At 58.6% G+C, this 17,829-nt stretch overlaps 1 protein-coding gene across 9 annotated transcripts; it reads right to left on the bottom strand.

Annotated features, from left to right (window-relative positions):
- Positions 1-262: 262 nt before the first annotated feature.
- On the bottom strand, positions 263-16,781 carry CAMSAP3 (calmodulin regulated spectrin associated protein family member 3). 9 transcript variants are annotated; one of them, XM_070464784.1, is made up of 19 exons: positions 16,465-16,781; positions 9,491-9,744; positions 8,990-9,160; positions 8,805-8,900; positions 8,583-8,615; positions 7,655-7,702; positions 7,249-7,387; positions 6,293-6,432; positions 6,124-6,217; positions 5,976-6,030; positions 5,743-5,816; positions 5,374-5,443; positions 3,804-5,226; positions 2,410-2,549; positions 2,020-2,327; positions 1,595-1,694; positions 1,123-1,235; positions 923-1,041; positions 263-834 (listed from the first exon to the last, which is right to left on the bottom strand). In XM_070464784.1, the coding sequence occupies exons 1-19, from the start codon at positions 16,610-16,612 to the stop codon at positions 529-531; spliced, it is 3,831 nt and encodes a 1,276-aa protein (XP_070320885.1). In that variant the 5' UTR covers positions 16,613-16,781; the 3' UTR covers positions 263-528. The 9 variants fall into 9 exon arrangements, with proteins under 9 accessions (XP_070320885.1, XP_070320882.1, XP_020771938.2 ...); XM_070464781.1 differs by having other exon boundaries at positions 3,804-5,277; positions 16,465-16,780; XM_020916279.2 differs by having other exon boundaries at positions 3,804-5,277; positions 8,990-9,112; positions 16,465-16,779.
- Between the last annotated feature and the right edge of the window lie 1,048 nt (positions 16,782-17,829).

Genomic DNA, 17,829 nt, shown 5'->3' with positions numbered 1-17,829 from the left:
GGGTGGGGAGGGCTGGCCGGAAGCCCCAGGTGCCCAGGAGTTCAGCTGAGAGGCAGCTGGGAAGCGGCCACGGGGCCCTGGCAGGGGAGTCGTGCCAGACCTTGGCAGGAGCTGCACCAAAGCCATCGAAGGGGGCAGACAAGAGACTGGAGCAGGATCGAGAGAGAACTGGGAGACAGGAAGCGGTCGGCGAGTGTGGGAAACGCTCTCCTGCAGAGAGGTCCCAAGCCCCACAGCCATTCTCGGGGAGGTGCCAGTAGTCTTGTCTCTTTAAATTACTTTATTCAAGAAGGTGGGGAGGACAGACGGTGGGGGGCACTGAGCTGAGCCCTGAGTCCCTGAACCTCCCAGCTCAGCCCCCACGCAGGACGGGACAAAAATTAGGGGGTGGGGACTCCAGCCCCACCCACACAAGGTCGGGGACAGACAGGACCCAGGAACACCGACTGACTGTCCTCTAGGTTGGTTCCCGGAGGGGGTGGCGGTCGGAGTACACAGGGCCCGGCCTGCGGACCACCCAGGATGGGGCTATTTGGGGGTGCTGCTGCCCTTCTTGGGGGTGGTGGGCTTCTTGCTCTGCCAGAGGTGTCCCTGGATGGTGAAGGCATCCACGCTCATGGACATGGTCTTGGCGGGGATCTGCGTGAAGCGCTTGCGGTCTGAGTTATACTTATAGATGCCCTCGACCATGGCTGGCGTGACTGTGCGGGGGCCATAGCCCGCCAGCCGTGACAGCTCCTCTGTTTCCGCGGACAGCGTGTATAGGGCCCGGAACTGGCAGCTTGAGTCGCGGAAGAGGATCAGGAAGTGGTTGGCTTTGCTCTTCTCGATCTCCTGGTGGGTGGCAGACACAGTTAGCCAGGCTACCAGAGACCCCCCATCTGTCCCCAATCCCCCCCATAAAGCCCAGGTGAGGGCCTACCTCAAGAATGCGGTTCTTCTGTGGCTCATTCACCTTGCCCGCCAGGCAGCAATGTGAGAGGGCGTTGTGGATGATGAACTTGTTGGACTTGGCACTCGGCTCCTTGTATAGCCGCGGACCTAGAGGGCAGGGCAGTGAGTAGGGACTGGTCGGGGCTGGTGCTCACCCCCCCGCCCCCCGCCAAAAGTCCCACCACCTACCCGTGTACTCAGGCACTGAGGCCGGGGAGGATGCGTTGCTGCCATTGTCCCACTCACGTTCACGGCTGCCGGGCAGGCGGCTCGGGGACATGAGGCCAGATGGAGATGGAGCCCTGCGGGGGAGGTGGGATGGCGGGGGGGTGCGGTCAGTGGTGAATGAAGTCAGTATGCAGTGAGACCCAGGAAGGGCGTGCCCAGGACACTGCAAAGCAGGATGTATCCACAGATACTGTCTGTGCTCCTAAGTCCCTGCAGGGCCAGGTCCCAGCCCTGGGCACGCTGAACATCCGGAGCAGAGAGGCGCATCCTTGGGTTCCGTCTCAGGTGTGTGACCTTCCATCTCTGGCAGTAAACATGTACCCTCGTGCCATATCACACTCCTAGGCGCGCATTCACAGCCCCCCAACACACACACGCACACTCCGAGAGGCCACCTGGCCCACAAGCACCTGCACGTCCAGGCCAAACTCACCGAGACGTGGGCCTCTTCACGCCAAGGTTACTGGAGGCCTCGTTGGCCACTGTCGACAGAGACAGGGTGGACTGGGAGTAGATTTTGCTAAGCCGAGAGCCTGGGAGCAGAGGGTGTCGGGTCAGGCACCCCCACCAAGCCCCCTTACCTCCATGTATGCCCAGGGGGCCTGACCTGGCCGGTTGGAGAGGGAACATGGGGGTCAATGCTGCCTAAGACCCTCACCCCACACTGACCGCCCCCTGTCCCCCCTAAGCCAGGCTGTAGGGAAGCAGTGCCTGACCTGTTAAGCTGCGGAGAGAACTCTGGGCCAGTACCCTTCACCCTGCTGTGGCCCCCACATCCTCTGGAAGCCCTGATCCCCCACACTGCAGCCCTGTGTGTGTGTACCCCAAGCTGCCCCACGTGCCCCCAGGGGGCCTCACCCAGCAGCCCACGGGCTGGGCTCCGAGCCAGGGCTGAGTCATCGCAGCAACCAGAGCGTGGCCGGGGGGCCCTCCGACCGCCGCGGCCTGGCCCCCCACTCCCTGCTGCTCGGGGCCGCAGCACCTTATCCAGATCGTCCATCAACTTCAGCTGGGCCCGGCGTTCATACTCCAGCCGTGTGAACTCCCCCCGCCGGGGGCCCACCTCCTCCTCCGCGGGGGCCCGGGCAGCTGGGGCTGGGGTTGCAGCAGAGGCCGTAGGAGCTGTGGGTGCAGGAGGGCTGGGGGCCACCTCCTCCTGGGCCAGCCTGCGCATAGAGGAGATGGACGCAGTCAGACAGGTGGCGGGGTTGCCGGGGGCAGAGGTCCTGGGGCTGGGCTCAGCCTCACCTCGAGGCCTCCTCCCGCCGCTGCTCCTTCTCGGCCTCCTGCCACTGCTTCCTCCGCCGTGCCTCCTCGGCTCGCCGCTGCTGCCGTTCCAGCAGGCTGGCCCGCTTCTGGGCCATCTCGTCCTCGGGCTTGTCTTCATCCTGGGGGCAGGCACCAAGTGTAGCTGGCTGTCCCTCCCCTCGTTCGGCTGGAGTCTGTTTTGACCCAGCCTGCCAGCCACTCACGTGTCCTTGAGTATTTGTCACTGGTCTGAAGGCATCTGGTGGGTGCCTGCTGTGTGTGTGACCCCATGCTGGGTTCTGGGCACACAAAGGCCTCAACCCAGCCAGGATGCAACAATGGTGAGCACACTGCTGGGGCAGGATCTATCCTAGTCTGGGGACACCCGGAGAGGCTTCCTAGAGGAAGCAGCCTTGGAGAATGAGGTGGACTGAACTAGGTGTGTTGAGTGGTGAGGAGAGCATTCTGGGGAGGGAACAGGAAGTGCAAAGGCCCTGAGGTCAGAGCAGGTGTGGAGCAGGGAGACCAGTTTATTCTAGGAGCAAAGGGGAGCCACAGGAGGGTTTTAAATAGGGGAACGTGTTAGTCACTCAGTTGTGCCCGACTCTTTGTGACCCCATGGACTGTAGCCCGCCAGGCTCCTCTGTCCATGGAATTCTCCAGACAAGAATATTGTAGCAGGTTGTCATTCCCTTCTCCAGGGGATCTTCCTGACCCAGGGATCGAACTCCAGTGTCTTGCATTGCAGGCAGATTCTTTACTGTCAGCCACTGGGGAAGCCCACGAATAGAGGGGTGACAAGGTCCAATTTATGTTTTAAATAAATGTTAACTGCTCAGTTCACAGTGGCCAGGGGTTAGTGTGTGGTGAGGGGTGGGCAGTGAGACCAACCAGGGCGAGACTGCTGGTGTCCAAGTAAAAGGCACTGGCCCAGGCTGGGGATGCTGACAGAAAGAGGAGTGATTGGATATGGAAGAATTCACAAGAGGAACTGGTGGGGCCATGCTGGGGGGAGTGGGGAGGACAGAACAGGAGGGAGGGGATGCCGTGGAAGACGCCAGCCGCATCTGTCCCTCTACCTATTCCTGTTCATCTGTCCATAACTCACCCACCCACCCATCCATCCACCAGGCCACCCCTGTCCATCTGTCTACCACTTACTTTCTGTTCACCCACTACCCACCCCATCTACATGTCCATCTGACCACGCACACCTTGTAGGTCTGCCTGCTCCCATCTGACTAACCATCTACCCATCTCTGTTCCCCTACCAGCTCTGTTTGATCATACACTGAGAAAGCCCCAGTCATGCGATCACCTGTCCACCTGCCTGTCTGCCCATCCATCCATCCATCCACCCACCTGGCCCCGCCCCCACCTGCTCAGGTGCTCACCTTATAGAAGAACCCCAGCCCGGCGCGGGGCTCTCCCTCTGAAGACGCTTCCTCCTCTAAGGAATCCTCAGCCCCAGGGGGGCTCCCATCTCCCTCCTCCTCAGCTGCTGGCTCCTCCAGGCTGCTCAGTGGGATCTCAATAAGGCTGGGCCGTGCTGTGGGCTCCTCGGGGGGCGGCCCCTCCGCCAGGAGGATGGAGGAGCGCGTCTGCACCGGCACCTGGCTCGGTGAGAACTTGCGCAGGTGGGGGAGGCTGTCCACGTCATGCGGGGGCGTGAGCACCCTGGTCAGAGGTGCCAGCCGCAGCTCTGCTGGCCGCGCGTGTTTGGGGCTGCGGGGTGTGGGGCTGGGGCCCGGGCTGGGGCCTGGCCCGTGGCTGCGCCGGGCAGCTGGGGTGCGCCGGGCGGGGCTGGGGGATGCGGCTTTGGGGCCCGTTGTGGGACCGGGGATGACCCATGCGGCGGCAGCGGGAGTAGGGGCGGCTGTGGAGGACTCGGGTGGGGCCAGGAGCCGCTGCTGCTGGTCTGTGAGCCTCTGCATGTCCCGTTGCAGAGAGTTCAGCGCCGCGCTCAGCTTGCTCACTGCCCGGTTATAGTCCCCCAGTCCTTCGGGGGGCACGGGGCCCAGTTCTGGTGAGAAGGTCACCGCCTTTGGCCGTGGGGACGGCTCACCCTGGCCCTCACCTGCTGGCCGCTCCCCGCCAGGGGCCGGGCCCAGCTCTGCCTCCGCTTCCCCACTGACCTCCCGGGGCTGCACCTGCAGGAAAGCGTTCTTGCCCAGTCGCTGGCGGTGCTTGGCAAAGATGGCCTCGATCCGTCGCTTCTGGGCCTCGATGGCCCGGCGTTTCTCCTCTAGCCGGGCTCCAAGCTCACTCATCTCTGAACTCAGGGCCTCCGGTGCCCCCGGGGTGGCCACCGGGGACCCGGCTTCAACCTCGGCCTTCACCAACTGCTTCTTGCGTTCAGCAAAGCTGGTCATTTTCACTTCGGAGTTGCTGGCTGCTGGGGACGAAGCTGCCACCTTCGGGGAACCCTCAGGCAGGGCTGCTGGTTTTGATACCTCCCCGGCTGGACAGGGAGCCGGTTTTGAGGGGCCCTCGGGATGGGGCAAGTAGGCAGGTACTTTGGTGGGCCCGTCAGGCAGTGGTTTCGAGGCCCCCTCTGGTGGGTAGGGGGAAGCCAGCGGCAGTTTGGAGGACCCCTCGGGGGAGTGGAGGTAGAAGCTGCCGTCGGCAGCCCCGTCTGGGAGCAGCCGGGGCTCGGCACTGTGGATGATCTGCAGGGCCTCCTCGATGGTAGGCAGGTCGCCAGTCTCCGGGGGTGGCTGCGCGGGGGTCCGGGCTGGCACAGGGCGCTGGGGACCCAGGCTGTCTGAGCTGACGGAGCGCAGTAGGACGGGGTCTCCCATGACAACATCCACGTCGCTGTCCAGGCCAAAGGGGGTGCTGAACGACACGGCCTGGGAAAGGGGACGGCTGGGCGGCCGGAGGGAAGGGTCAGCCCCTGGGACAGGTCCAGGCCCCACCCAGGCCCCTCTGACTCCACTACCCGGGCCCTTTCGATGTGCTCACCTGAGCTGACGGTTCCAGGCTTTGCCGAGGGCCTCCATGTGGGACATGGACGGGGAGGACTTGAGCGAGCCTGGGGAGGGGTGATAAGTGGTCATTCTGGGGTCACTGGGGACCCTGGGTGGGGTGAGCCATGGGGTGTCAGTGGATGAGTCACTGATGGGGCATTATGTGGATGGATAGCTGGGGCCACGTGGTGTCACTAGCGGGTCCTTGTGAGCCCCTGGGGAGGTCACTGTGGGGGCCAGTGAATGTCACCAAGGAAGTCATTCAGGCAGCAGACAGACCCATTGGAGGGGTCACAAGCTGCCCACATGAGGTCAGCAGGGGCAGTCTTTGGGTGCCAGTGATGAGCCATCCCCCTGCCCTCACCTGTGGATCCTCGGAGTGGGGACTGGGGGCCACCAGCTGACAGGAGTGGATGGCGGAAATTGAAGACAGGAGAGCTGCCAAGAGAGGTGTGTCAGCTAAGGGTCCCCCCATCCCCCCCCCCACCCATCTTGGGAGTAGAGACCAGAGTACCCCCCAACACTTCCCCTCTAGCCAACCCAGCAGGAGGAGGAACCCATTGTGGCTGGGAAGTCTCCACCCACCAGGGGATGTACCTGCTGCCACTGTTGTTCTGGGGAGTAGAGGCCTCTGTGGCCTGGGGGGAGGCGGCTGCAAGCAGAGCAGAGAGTCAGGCAGGGCTTGGTCTTCTCCCCACCATCCCCCTCAACCCCATCCCACCCCAGGTCTGGGACCAGGCCTTACCGTGACCATCGGGCAGATCCTTGACCTGCACAAAGTCGGGTTTCAGCACCTCAAAGCACATGAACAACTCAGCCAGCAGCACCATCAGGTTGATCTGGAGGCGAGAGGCAGGGTCAGTCACCCGGACCCACAGCCCCAGATGCCCATGAGGCCCACGAGGTAGCCTTACCTTGAGGGGTGGTGGGACATAGAGAAGGTCCTCCAAGGACAGCGGGCAGCCCCGAGGGAGGCGGGAGGCACAGAAATCCTGCACCAGCTGGAGGTTGTACAGGCTGTCCGCCACAGACATGGGGTCCTTGAGGCATACCTCTGTAGGGACAGGATGCCTGGGTCCCTGGCTCTCCGGAAGAGAGGATGGGGTCCCAGCACATAGTATACATGGACACCTTCGATTGATGAGCTGAGCCGGGCCCCCTTCACAGGTGGGTGTCGTGACAGGCTGTCTGTCCGTCAGGTCTTTGCATCTACTCTCCCCACCGCCTGGAATGCTAGTCCCCCTAGAACTCAACTCAAAAGGCTTCTGACTACCCAGCACCTAACAGAGTACCTAACATGCAGAACATTCCTCTAGATGAACTGATGGTTCATTCTCTCAACTAGGATGTGAGCCGCCTGAGGCCAGGGGCAGGGCCATATTGTTTTCGTTGGATCTCTTGGTGCCTAAAATAGGATCTGGCACACAGTTTGTACTCTACTTATATTTGCTGCAGGACTGAACTATGGAATCAAACAGTATGGCTCAGATGGTAAAGAATCTTCCTGCAGTGCAGGAGACCTGGGTTCAATCCCTGGGTTGGCAAGATCCCCAGGAGGAGGGCATGACAACCCACTCCAGTATTCTTGCCTGGAGAATCCCATGGGCAGAGGAGCCTGGCGGTCTACAGCGGGGTCACAAAGTGTCAGACACAACTGAGCAATTAACACACACTGAATCATAGGCAGCACAGAGAGGTTTAGACACTTGGGCAAGGTCACACAGCTCATTAACAGAAGAGAGAGGTTCAAACTCAGGTCTGCCAATCCTGGGAGCTACACTTAAAATCTCTGCGATACTCTGGGGACAGGAGCCAAGGCCTGGGTGCCAGGCTTGTCGGGACAGGATCTGGCTCGGACCCGTTCACTCACCCTCAAGTCGCAAGAGCTGGGGACAATAGCAATGGATTGTGGCGGCCAGCGCAGCCCCACTTGCCAGGTCTTGGAGGCTGGTCACCGTTGGAAAGCAGGGGGCGCGTCGGGCCACAGCGCGGTCCTTGCGATATCGAATCTGCGGGTGGGAGCCGTATCAGGTCAGAGGTCGAGCTGGCCCCCAAGTCAGCAGTCATGCAAGCTGTGTGGGGAGGCCTGGGGTTTCTACCACGGAGGGGCGTGAAGCCAGAGGGGGGTCCCAGAGCCAGAGTGGGAGGGGGGCCAGCCTGGAGCAGGGTGGGGAAGGGCAGCAGCAAGAGGCAGAGGAGGTGTCCGCGAGCAGCCAGGCCAGCAGCGGGGGCTGGGGGCAGAGACTCCTGAGACTCTGGGGCGGGGGATACATTACCATGGGGGGTTTGCTCCCCGACTCCTTCAAACAGAAGGCAATTGCGTGCTGGGGGGGAGAGGAGCAGCCGTCAGCGGGGCGGGAGGGGTGCTGACTTGCTGGGCCCCCAAGCACACCTCCAGGATGGGGGACGGCCCTGACCCCTGTCCTGAGCCCTGGCCGTCCAGCTCCCTGGCTGTGCTCTGGCCGGCTTTGGGGACCCCAGCACCTCCCAGCACGGAGGGACCCAACAGAGCAGCCTCTCATGCAGAAAGTCCTCCCCCACCCACTCAAAAGACCCAGGCTGGGGGAGGGGATGCAGAGGAAGCAGGGAGGCAGGAGAGGAGCCCCCGACCCAGGCCCTAGGGTGGGGGAAAGGAGGAGGCCCTGAAGTGAGCAAAGGCAGGGGCTTCAGCCCAAAGCACCCCCACCCTCACCCCACTTGCAGTGGTCACTTTCCCCTTGTTGCACTTCAGGGATGGACACCCCACTGCCTCCAGAGCTGGGAGCAGGGAGCTGTCCTGAGGGAAGCTGGAGGCTGTTAAGAAGGTTCCTCTCCCCTCTTTTGGGTTTGAGGATCTTCCTCTTGGCCAGAGGGGTCTTCTCCCTGTGCCCTGCCTGCTGGGGTCAGGATCCAAGTGTCTGATGGGCTGGGGTCCTCCCTTCAGAAGCCCCAGAGGTCTCCCCACCTCGGCTCAGGGGGACAAGCCTTGGATTACTGGGAAGGGGAGTCATGTACCAGGGGAGAAGTAAGAGCAGAGATGACCCTCATGCCTTGGTTCCCCAAAGGGCTTCTCTCTGTCCCCCAGGGCTGGGTCCCACTCCTTTGCTCATAACAGGGAGCAGGGGAGAACAGGAGAGGGAACGGGACAGGCAGGCAGAAAGAGACACACAGACAGACAGCAACAAGCAGGGCAGGCAGACAGGGAGGAGAGACGGCCCCACTTACAGGAACCAGCTTCCAGTACCAGCGTGTGGGGCACTGATGCCAGAGAGGCAGAGAGGAGAGTGTGGCAGGAGTGGGCAGAGGCAAGAGGGCAGAGAGAGAGAGAGAGAGAGTCACTTCCGGCCCCCCCAAGAGCAGGAATGGCCTTGAGGCACAGCCCGGACCTGCCCATCCCGCCCTCAGAGATCCACCCCTCCCTCCTTCCATCCATCACTCCAGTCTCACCGAAGGCTGCGCTGGGGCCACGCCATCTGCAGGGGCCACCGGAGATGCTCTCTGGGCAGCTTCCTGCTCCGTCTTCTCCTGCAGCCGCCGGATGGTCTGCGGAGCAGGGAGAGGTTAGCGCTCCAGTCGCGGGACTGGTCCTGGCCGCCCGCCCCCCTCCCCATCCTGGCCCAACCCCCACCTACCGTGTCTACCCAGAAAAGGAGCTTGTGCTCCAAGCTGGCTAGGGCCAAGGGACCAGGCAGTGTCTTTGTCCACTCGAAGGCGAAGGCAACCATGAGGGCATCAATGACAGCTAGGTGGGCTCCCTGTGGGGGCAAGGGCTGAAGGGTGAGCCCAGAGCGCAGGTTGGAGGCCTCCAAGGGAAAAGAAACAGGAAAAACCTGGAGGTGGGAGGGTCTTGCAGTGGGACGGGCTTTGGGAAGCAGGCCAAGCTTGAAAGGGAAAGTTAAAGTCGCTCAGTGTCCTACTCTTTGCGACCTCATGGATTATACAGCCCATAGAATTCTCCAGGCCAGAATACTTTGAGGTCACAAACTAGGCCTTAGCGATCTGGCTGCCAAAGTAGCGCCTTTTTGGGAGGCGCCAGACTGGGTAGGAAGAGCCAGGTCTGATGGGTGGAGCCTTGGTGGGGGAGGGGCCTTGTTGGGCGGGGCGGGGCCTGGCTGGGCAGGGGCGGGGCCTACCATGAGGATAGGCTGGTGCCTCAGGTCGGCCTCCTGCACCGGACGCTCGGGCAGCGCAGGCACTGTGCCCCTCCGTGCCAGCAGTGCCAGAAGTGCAGAGGGGCTAGGGGGCGCTTCGAGCTGCGGCAGCGCCTGGCGCCAGGCCCGGCAGTACAGCTCGGCAGAGAGCAGCAGCCGTGTCACCGGGGGCTTCACGTGCTCCTGGGCGTACTGATCCGTGTAGAAGGGCTCCCACAGCTCCGAGGGCACATGCTCTGCGGGGGCGGAGTGGGGGTAATGGCAGGGTCAGGGCCACGGGGCACGAACCCCCATACTTGCAACCCCGTGGACTGTGTAGCCTACCAGGCTCCTCAGGGATCAACCCAAGGATCAACCCAGGGATTGAACCCGGAATTCCAGCATCGCAGGCAGATTCTTTCCCGTCTGAGCCACCAGGGAAGCCCTTACATACAATTACACGGCCCCAATTAAAGCAGGGGTGGGTGGAGTGTGGGCCGGGGCAGGTCTGTACCAAGGAGGATGGCACCAAGATGGGAGAATAGGGGACCTGGGCTACGACAAGAGGCGCACATGTCGGGGAGTTTCCCAGAGTAAGAGATGACGGTGTTTCTGCATACTAAGAAGAGACGGTGGGACGGAGCACCTTGCCTAGAGGAGATGGTGGTTTCTTGGACCCAGAGTGGAAATGGAGCTCAGATAGACGGGGTCTTGTAGCCACGCCTCTCTCCCTCACCTAAGGGCAACAGTGACTAGAAGGGTTAATGGACCTCCCTGGTGCTTCTTACCACCCCGAGTGGACTCGCTTCCCCTTACAGCAACCCTAGGAAGAGGCAGCCTGGGCACACGTGGCAGCTCCGCTTTACAGATGAGGAAACCTAGTCACCAAGGCCACACAGCTCATCAAGGCTGGGACTGGGGGACTTCCCTGGGGGGCCAGTAGCTAAGACTCCGCACACCCCTGGTCAGGGAACTAGATCCACATGCCTCAACTAAGAGTTCGCATGGCGCAACTATCCAAACAAATAAATATTTAAAAAAAAAAAAAAAAGGTTGGGACTGGGATTCAAACCCAGGTCTCAAGGAGACTACACCCTTAAGAGTGAAGGCTGGAGGTGGGATGAGCTGTGGAGTGGAGGTCTGGCTGGAGGGGCATAGAATGCAGGAGGGGACAGACTGCAAACACATTGAGAGGGGTGAATAGCCTGAACTTGGTGACTGAAGGGAGGGGGTGGGGGAAGAGAGGCACCCAGAGCCCTATCTGGAGGGGGAAGGCAGATGGGAGAAACAGGGTGTTGGCTGAGATGGGGGTACAGGATGGCCTGGGACTTAGAGGCAGCCATGGAAACTCTGAAAGAGAGGGGCAAGGTAAGAAGAGGAGGCTTGAGGAAGCCCCAGGGGGAGGGCAGTAGCAGAACCCCAACCAAGTAGAACCCAAGGGTGAGGAGGAGAAAAATCAGAGCCACCAGGAAGATTCTGGAGGTAGAGAAGGAGGATCCAACTCAGTTGGATCTGCCCCCCTGGGCCTTCCAGGGAGGCCCCAAGTCTTATCCCAGTCAGAGCCGCTGCTCTGTACACTTGGGTTCTGCCTGTGTTGGAAGAATGTGAGGAGGCGGGATTGTACCGCTTAGAAACATCTGAATGTGACATACCAGGCCTTCCTCAGGTGCCTGAATTCACAGCAGTGCTCCCCCCAGGTCCTGGCCCTCAGCTACAAGGACCCAGGCACCCTTGCCTTCAACCCCTCCTTGCCCCCCGATCTTTCCCCACCCCTTAAACTCACACTTGACCTTCCCACTTAATACCAAAACCTTGTTAAGAGTTGGGCCATCTCCTTGCCCCTTCAAGGAAAAGTTCTCCAAAGCGAGAGATTATATTATGTGAAGTCAGACAGAGAAACACAAATATCAAACTTGGAATATGTGGAATATTCCATATGTGGAATCTAAAAAAATGATACAAAGGAGTTTATTTACAAAATAGAAACAAGATTTACAGACACAGAAAACAAACAGGGTTACTAAAGGGGAAGCGGGGAGTGATTAATTAGGAATTTAGGATTAACATATACATAGTACTGTGAACTAGATAACCAACTAGGACCTACTGCAGAGCACAGAAAACTATACTCAATATCTTATAATAACCTATACTGAAAAATAATCTGAAAATGAATGTGTGTGTGTGTTCAGTCATCCAGTCACGTCAAGCTCTTTGCAACCCCATGGACTGTAGCTCGTCAGCTCCTTTGTCCATGGAATTTTCAAGGCAAGAATCCTGGAGCAGGTTGCCATTTCCTTCCTACTCCAGGGGATCTTCCCAACCCAGGGATTGAACCCATGTCTCTTGCATATCCCTCATTGACAGGTGGATTCTTAACCACTTCACTACCTGGGAAGCCGATATATGTATGTATAACTGAGTCACTTTGCTGTTTATGTGAAACTAAACACAACATTGTAACTATACTCCAATTTAAAAAAAGAAAAAAGAGTTCTCTAGCTTCTCTTTCCTTCCACGCTACTCCCGTTCAGACCCCTCCCCATCTGTTCCTTACTTTGTAGCTCCCAGCCTCCCCAAGGCCAGCAGTGGCCTTCCAACACCCACTATCTTGCCTGGGCTCTCTGCCGAGCACCTCCTTCTTTGGGAAGTCTTCCTCCCTCTGGTGTCTCCCGACATCCTAACTCTTTTTTCTTTCTCCCACCACTCAAGCCTGGCTGCCTACCCCCGTGCCTTTTCATTGCTGGGCTTCTGATAGCTCTGTCTAAGCAGCCCTGTCAATGGACATCCTCCCCCCACCTCCTTCCCACCATGGTGATGGCTTCCATGGTCATCTGAGCCCTGCCTCCTGCTGCAGCCCAGGCATTGCCCCTAATCCTTAGCATCTTTCTCCTTCTCTCTGTTCCCATCACAGTGAGAGAACACCATCCCTCCTTCTCTCTCCCCACCTCCAACATCCTGTCAGTCACTCACTGGGCTTCAGCTCCAGGTATCCCCTGAAACCAAACCCTCCTCCCTCTCTCTCTAGCTCCTGGTTTGCTTCCTACTCTCATCAGCAAAATGAAACAAGTTTCTTTCCTGCAGGACTTGTCAGGGCCTTGAAGATGACAACTTGAGCTGGAGCTACCGATGGCTACTGTTTATTAAGGGGCTTCCGGGGTCAGGGGATTCCCAGGTGGTGCAGTGGTCAAGAATTCACGTGCCAATGCAGGGGACACAAGAGACGTGGGTTTGATCCCTGGGAGGGAAAAATCCCCTGGAGGAGGGCATAGCAACCCACTCCAGTATTCTTGTCTGGGAAATCCCATGGACAGAGGAGCCTGGTGGTCAACAGTCCATAGGGTTGCAAAGAGTCAGACAAGACCAAGCACACACAATGTTTATCAAGTACTTAGGTTATACTAGCGTGTCTTTGCCGAGGCACAACTGGCATTTGGGGCTGGATGCTTTGTGTTTAGTGGGGCTATAGGTGTGGGGAATTGCGGCAGGGAATGTTGTTCTGGGCATTGTAACATGTTTAGCAGACTTCCTGGTCTTTCCTCACGAGCTGACAAGAGCACAGTCCTCTCTAATGGTGACAACCAAAGATATTCCCAAACAATGCCACATGGCCCCTAAGTGTCAAACTCATCCTTGGTTGAGAACTGCAGCTCTATACTATAAAATGTTTATTGGAGCATTTAATACTGTCCGACAGGAACAGAATATGAGCCACACAAGAAGGTTAAAATTTTCTATTGCACCATTTAAACAGCAGCAAGGAGTAACATGACCTTATAATATATCTCACCCAATATATATATATAGGTAATATATATCTTAGTGATATATCTCACCATATATATATATATATATCCAAAATATTATTTCAACATGTCAAGATAAAAACATTATTAATGAGATGTCCACATTTTTTTTTTGGTACCAGGTCCCCAGAAGCCACTGTGTATTTTACATTGAGAGCCTCTCACAAGTCATATCAGCCACATGTTGCTCTTGAGAGTCCCTTGAACTGCAAGGAGATCAAACCAGTCAGTCCTAAAGGAAATCAACCCTGAATATTCATGGGAAGGACTGATGCTGAAGCTGAAGCTCCAATACTTTCACCATCTGATGTGAAGAGCAGACTCATTGGAAGAGACAGTGATGCTGGGAAAGATTGAGGGCAGGAGGAAAAGGGGACGACAAAGGATGAGATGGTTGGACAGCATCACCGACTCAATGGACATGAGTTTGAGCAACCTCCAGGAGATAGCGAAGGATAGGGAAGTCTGGTGTGCTGCAATCCATGGGGTTGCAAAGAGGTGGACATGACTAAGTGACTGAACAACAACATGTTGCTTGTGGCTGCCACACTGGACAGCACGGCTAGCTTTTGGACCACCCACCTTGTGTGCATCTGCTCATGGCATTCCTTTTTTTTTAATTGGAGGATAACCGCTTTACAATGTTGTATTGGTTTCTGCCATACACCGTGAATCAGCCATAAGTATCCGTATATCCCCTCCCTTTGAGCCTCCTCCCGCCCCCCCTTGCTCATGGAATTCTTATGAAACTTATCCACTGTACAGATGGGAAAACATAGACCCAGACAGCTAAGATGACTTGGCCAAGATCAAAGAGCTAGCAAAAGGTGGAGCCGACGGGACCCTAGCTCCCTAGAGCATCACAGGGAGGTTCTGGTGGCCTGAGGGACTGCATGTAGTGTTTCCCAAACTTGTATAAAGATGGCACCATTCCTTATCTTATCTCTGAGCTCACTCTGGAGCCCACTAGCCTGCATTCCTGCCAACCTCCTCAGGACTGGGCCCCGGGCCACCATAAAGACCCCTTCCCCCTAGCCATTTTTCCCCAGTGGGGCAACTGCATAACTGATATCATCTTCTCAGTCCCCAAACATCTTCCCTGGCTCCCCAGGGCCCTCAGATCCCCACATGTGGCCTGAAAGGACCTCTCCAATAGCACCAGACTCCCTCATCAGCCCCAGCCACTCCTGGGCACAGCACAGAGAACTCCCTGTGGGTCTCCTCCCCCTAGAAAACTCCTACACACCCTTCAAGGTCCAAACACTCCTTCCTCTAGTGAGCTGTCTGTCCCTTCTCCTCCCTTCCCTGGAAGATTTCTAGGATTTCCTCCCCCAGCCCCTCTGCAGGGCTGGCAGCCCACTTCAACACTGCTTGGACATTACTGGCTTTATCACTAGAAGAAGCAACGGTCTGGTTTTGGGTCCCATCGTCCTCTCTCCAGAGTTCATCCCCATCTTTTCTGTCCTGAGCTCCCAGCACTGGCCTGGCACCCAACAGGCATCAGTAAAAGAGTTCCAGAGTTCATGGGTCAAGCAGGGGTCTGCTCACCACTTCCTGCTTAGAGCCTGGGTCCCCCCTTCCTCAGTCCCCCTCTGTTCAGAGAACATGGGTGAGGGGACAGACTGAACTTGACCCTCTGGGACCATATCACACAATTCGGGGGAGCTGAGTCAGTGAAAACAGAACCGGGTAAGTCAGGGCATCCTCCCAGAGACCTGACTTTTCTTTCTGCAAAATGGAATAGTAATTTCTCTTCGGTCCCCTGGCCAGATGACAAATAATATTATTATTAATAAAAACATCACCGGTCATGGCAGCAGAAATAGCGACATCTGCTTAGTGTGTACAGTGGGCCAAACACAGAAGAATCCCATGGTCTGTCTGTCTCACCTTGTGAAAGATGGAACTGGGACCCCCCTCACCCCAGCACTGCCCTGGGACTTAGTGGACAATTGTGAAATGGATAACAAAGTGAACACATGCCTTCTTTTACAGAGGACTCAACAGAAGCTTAGAGAATTGGGTTAATTCATCCACATTCTGGGGGAGCGCGACACTCAAACCCAGCTGATTCCCAAAGCTGAGTCCTCCGTGGCCTCATAACTTGGGATTTGGGGGGCTGGGGCAGACTGGGCTCTCTCCCTGCCAATCCCTCCTCTCTTCCTCAAGCTGGTATTCGGGGGTTGGTGGGCTCTAGAGTGGGCCCTGCCTGGGAGACTGCAGGGAAAGAGACTGGGAGAAAAAGACAGGCTCAGGCGGAACCAGGAGACAGACGGACAGCTGTCACCAAGACCCACACCCAGAACAGGTTGATCTGGGAAGGCCACTGAAGGGGGGATGGGCTGTGCTCAGCTGGTGCCAAGACCAGTGGGTAGGACCCGTAGGCGGGCAGGGCGTCCCCCCAGAAGGCCCAGACCTTAATTAACTCGTCTTCCCCATGGCCAGGCCCTGACTCCCGGCTCTGGCACGAGGCCATGACTGAAACTGCCCTGGGCCTCAAATCCTAGGGATGTACCCGCATCCTCCTCCCCCGTGGGGTGGCCCCAGGTCTCCACACATGTGGGTCTTGGGGAGGAAGTGGGACAAGGCCCCACATCTGGGCCCCCACTCCCGGCGATCATGGATAAGCCATTTCCCTTCCGCCGGGCTCGCCTGCCTCCTGAGTAAAATGGGGCAATAAGTCACAGCTGCCAGCCGCCGGCCAGAGCCATGGAGGCGAGAGAGGGGCTTCCTGGAGCTCCCCTCGCCGCCCGCAGCGCAGGCAGGGCCGACGCCGGGTGTGTGTGTCCGGCCTGGACAGGGGCGGGGGTCCTCGCGGGCGCGTGATGTGAGGGTGTAAAAGGTGGGGGGAGGACGTGCCAGAGGCGAGGCTCGCATTGGGGGACACCACTCGGCCCACAGACCCTGCCCGGCTCACCTGAAGACCCGGACGCCCCGATCGTGGCGCGGAGCCGGGCAGCCGGCCCCACCCCCACCGCGCTCCCGCAGCCGCGCGGGCAAAGTCCACCGCCCGGGCCGAGCAGGAAGCCCAGAGGCCCGGCGCCGAGGGGCCCAGGCCCGGGGACCCCCCCGCCCCCGGCGGCCGGCGCTATTGTTCCCACGGCCCCCGCCTCCCCAGCGCGGCGCCCCGCCCCCCGCACCTGCCGCCCCCTCTTCCCCTGGCCCCGGTACCTGCGCCCCCGAACGCGGCCCGCAGCACCCACGCCAGGCTGGCCGCCGCCTTGGCCCGCGAGAAATCATACTGGTCCAGCGACTTGATCTCGGGCACCAGGAAGGTCCTCCGCAGCGGCCCGGGCCCCGGGGGCGCCGCCTCCACCATGGCGGCGCGGGGGCTGCGGGCACCGGCTCCGCGCTCGCTCGGGCTGGGCTCCGCCGCGCTCGCACCCGGGCCGGGCCCGCCGCCGCCGCTACCACAGCCGCCACCACCACCACCACCGCAGGCGAGCCAGGTGCGGCCGCTCGCGCTCACGACGCTGCGTCGGCCCCGCCCCGGGGCGGAGCCCAGGTGCGCCCCGCCCCCGGCCCTGGCCCCCGACCCGGTCCCCTCGCCTGACCCGGTCCCCTCGACTCTCCCGGTCCCCTCGCCTCGCCCGGCCCCTCGCAGCCGCAGGGTGGGGCGGGCCCAGACTGCGGTGGCGGCGGGGGAGGCTGCGGAGGAGTGTATGTGTGTGCGCGCGCCCGCGCGCGCTTGTCTGTGTGCGCGCACTGGGGAGGATGAGGGACCCTCGGCTTGCGGGTGTGTGTGCCGGCACAAGTGTTGTTTCCTTAGATGAGAGTGTGAGCTTGTCATTCCTGGCCCGGAGGCAGCGCGCCCGTGGGTGCACCTGTTTCTCATTGTGTCTTGGGAGCGTCCAAGAATGGGTGTCTGTGTTGGCACCAGTGTGTGGTCTCTGCACGTGTTTGGCTGGTGAACGAGTGTGTTTGAGCGTGTCTGCATGTGCGTTTCTGTGTGAGTGTGGGACAACGCGTGTGTGTGTCCTTGATTTTCATGAGTGTTGTGTTTTCAAGGATCTATATTGTGTAGGTGCCTGTGTCCTTAAGATACAGGAGTATTTGTATTTTGTCATTGTGCTTGTGAGTGTGCCTATTTGTGAGCATTTAAATGTACTTGTATTATGTATCAGTGTGATGAATGTCAATGAAGGAGGATATGTGAAAAGTCGAGTATGTGTATTTATAGAGGAGTGTGACGGCTTGTAGCTGTGAGTGTGTTTGAGTGGCTGTTACTGGGTATATCTGCAAATATATTTACATTCGTGTGTGGATTTGTGGTGTCAACAGAATTGGTTGGGGGCGGGGTTCCAACTGTATAGATGGGGATTATGTATTTGTATCCAAGTGCATTTGTATATGAGTCTATGAGTGTGATTGTGTGCAATGGTTGTCTATGGGGGGAGACGTGGCAGAATGTGCTTTGTGCATATATATGTATTTACATGTAAGTGTATTTGTGGGTGACTGCGTTTGGGTATATGGTGTGAACCAAGGTGGTGTGACAGGGTGTGTAAATCGTGGAAGGGGATGTAATTGTATAAG

This window comes from Odocoileus virginianus, chromosome 3, assembly GCF_023699985.2.
Source record: "Odocoileus virginianus isolate 20LAN1187 ecotype Illinois chromosome 3, Ovbor_1.2, whole genome shotgun sequence".
Classification (NCBI taxonomy): domain Eukaryota; kingdom Metazoa; phylum Chordata; class Mammalia; order Artiodactyla; family Cervidae; genus Odocoileus; species Odocoileus virginianus.
This window is presented reverse-complemented; position numbering and strand designations above follow the sequence as displayed.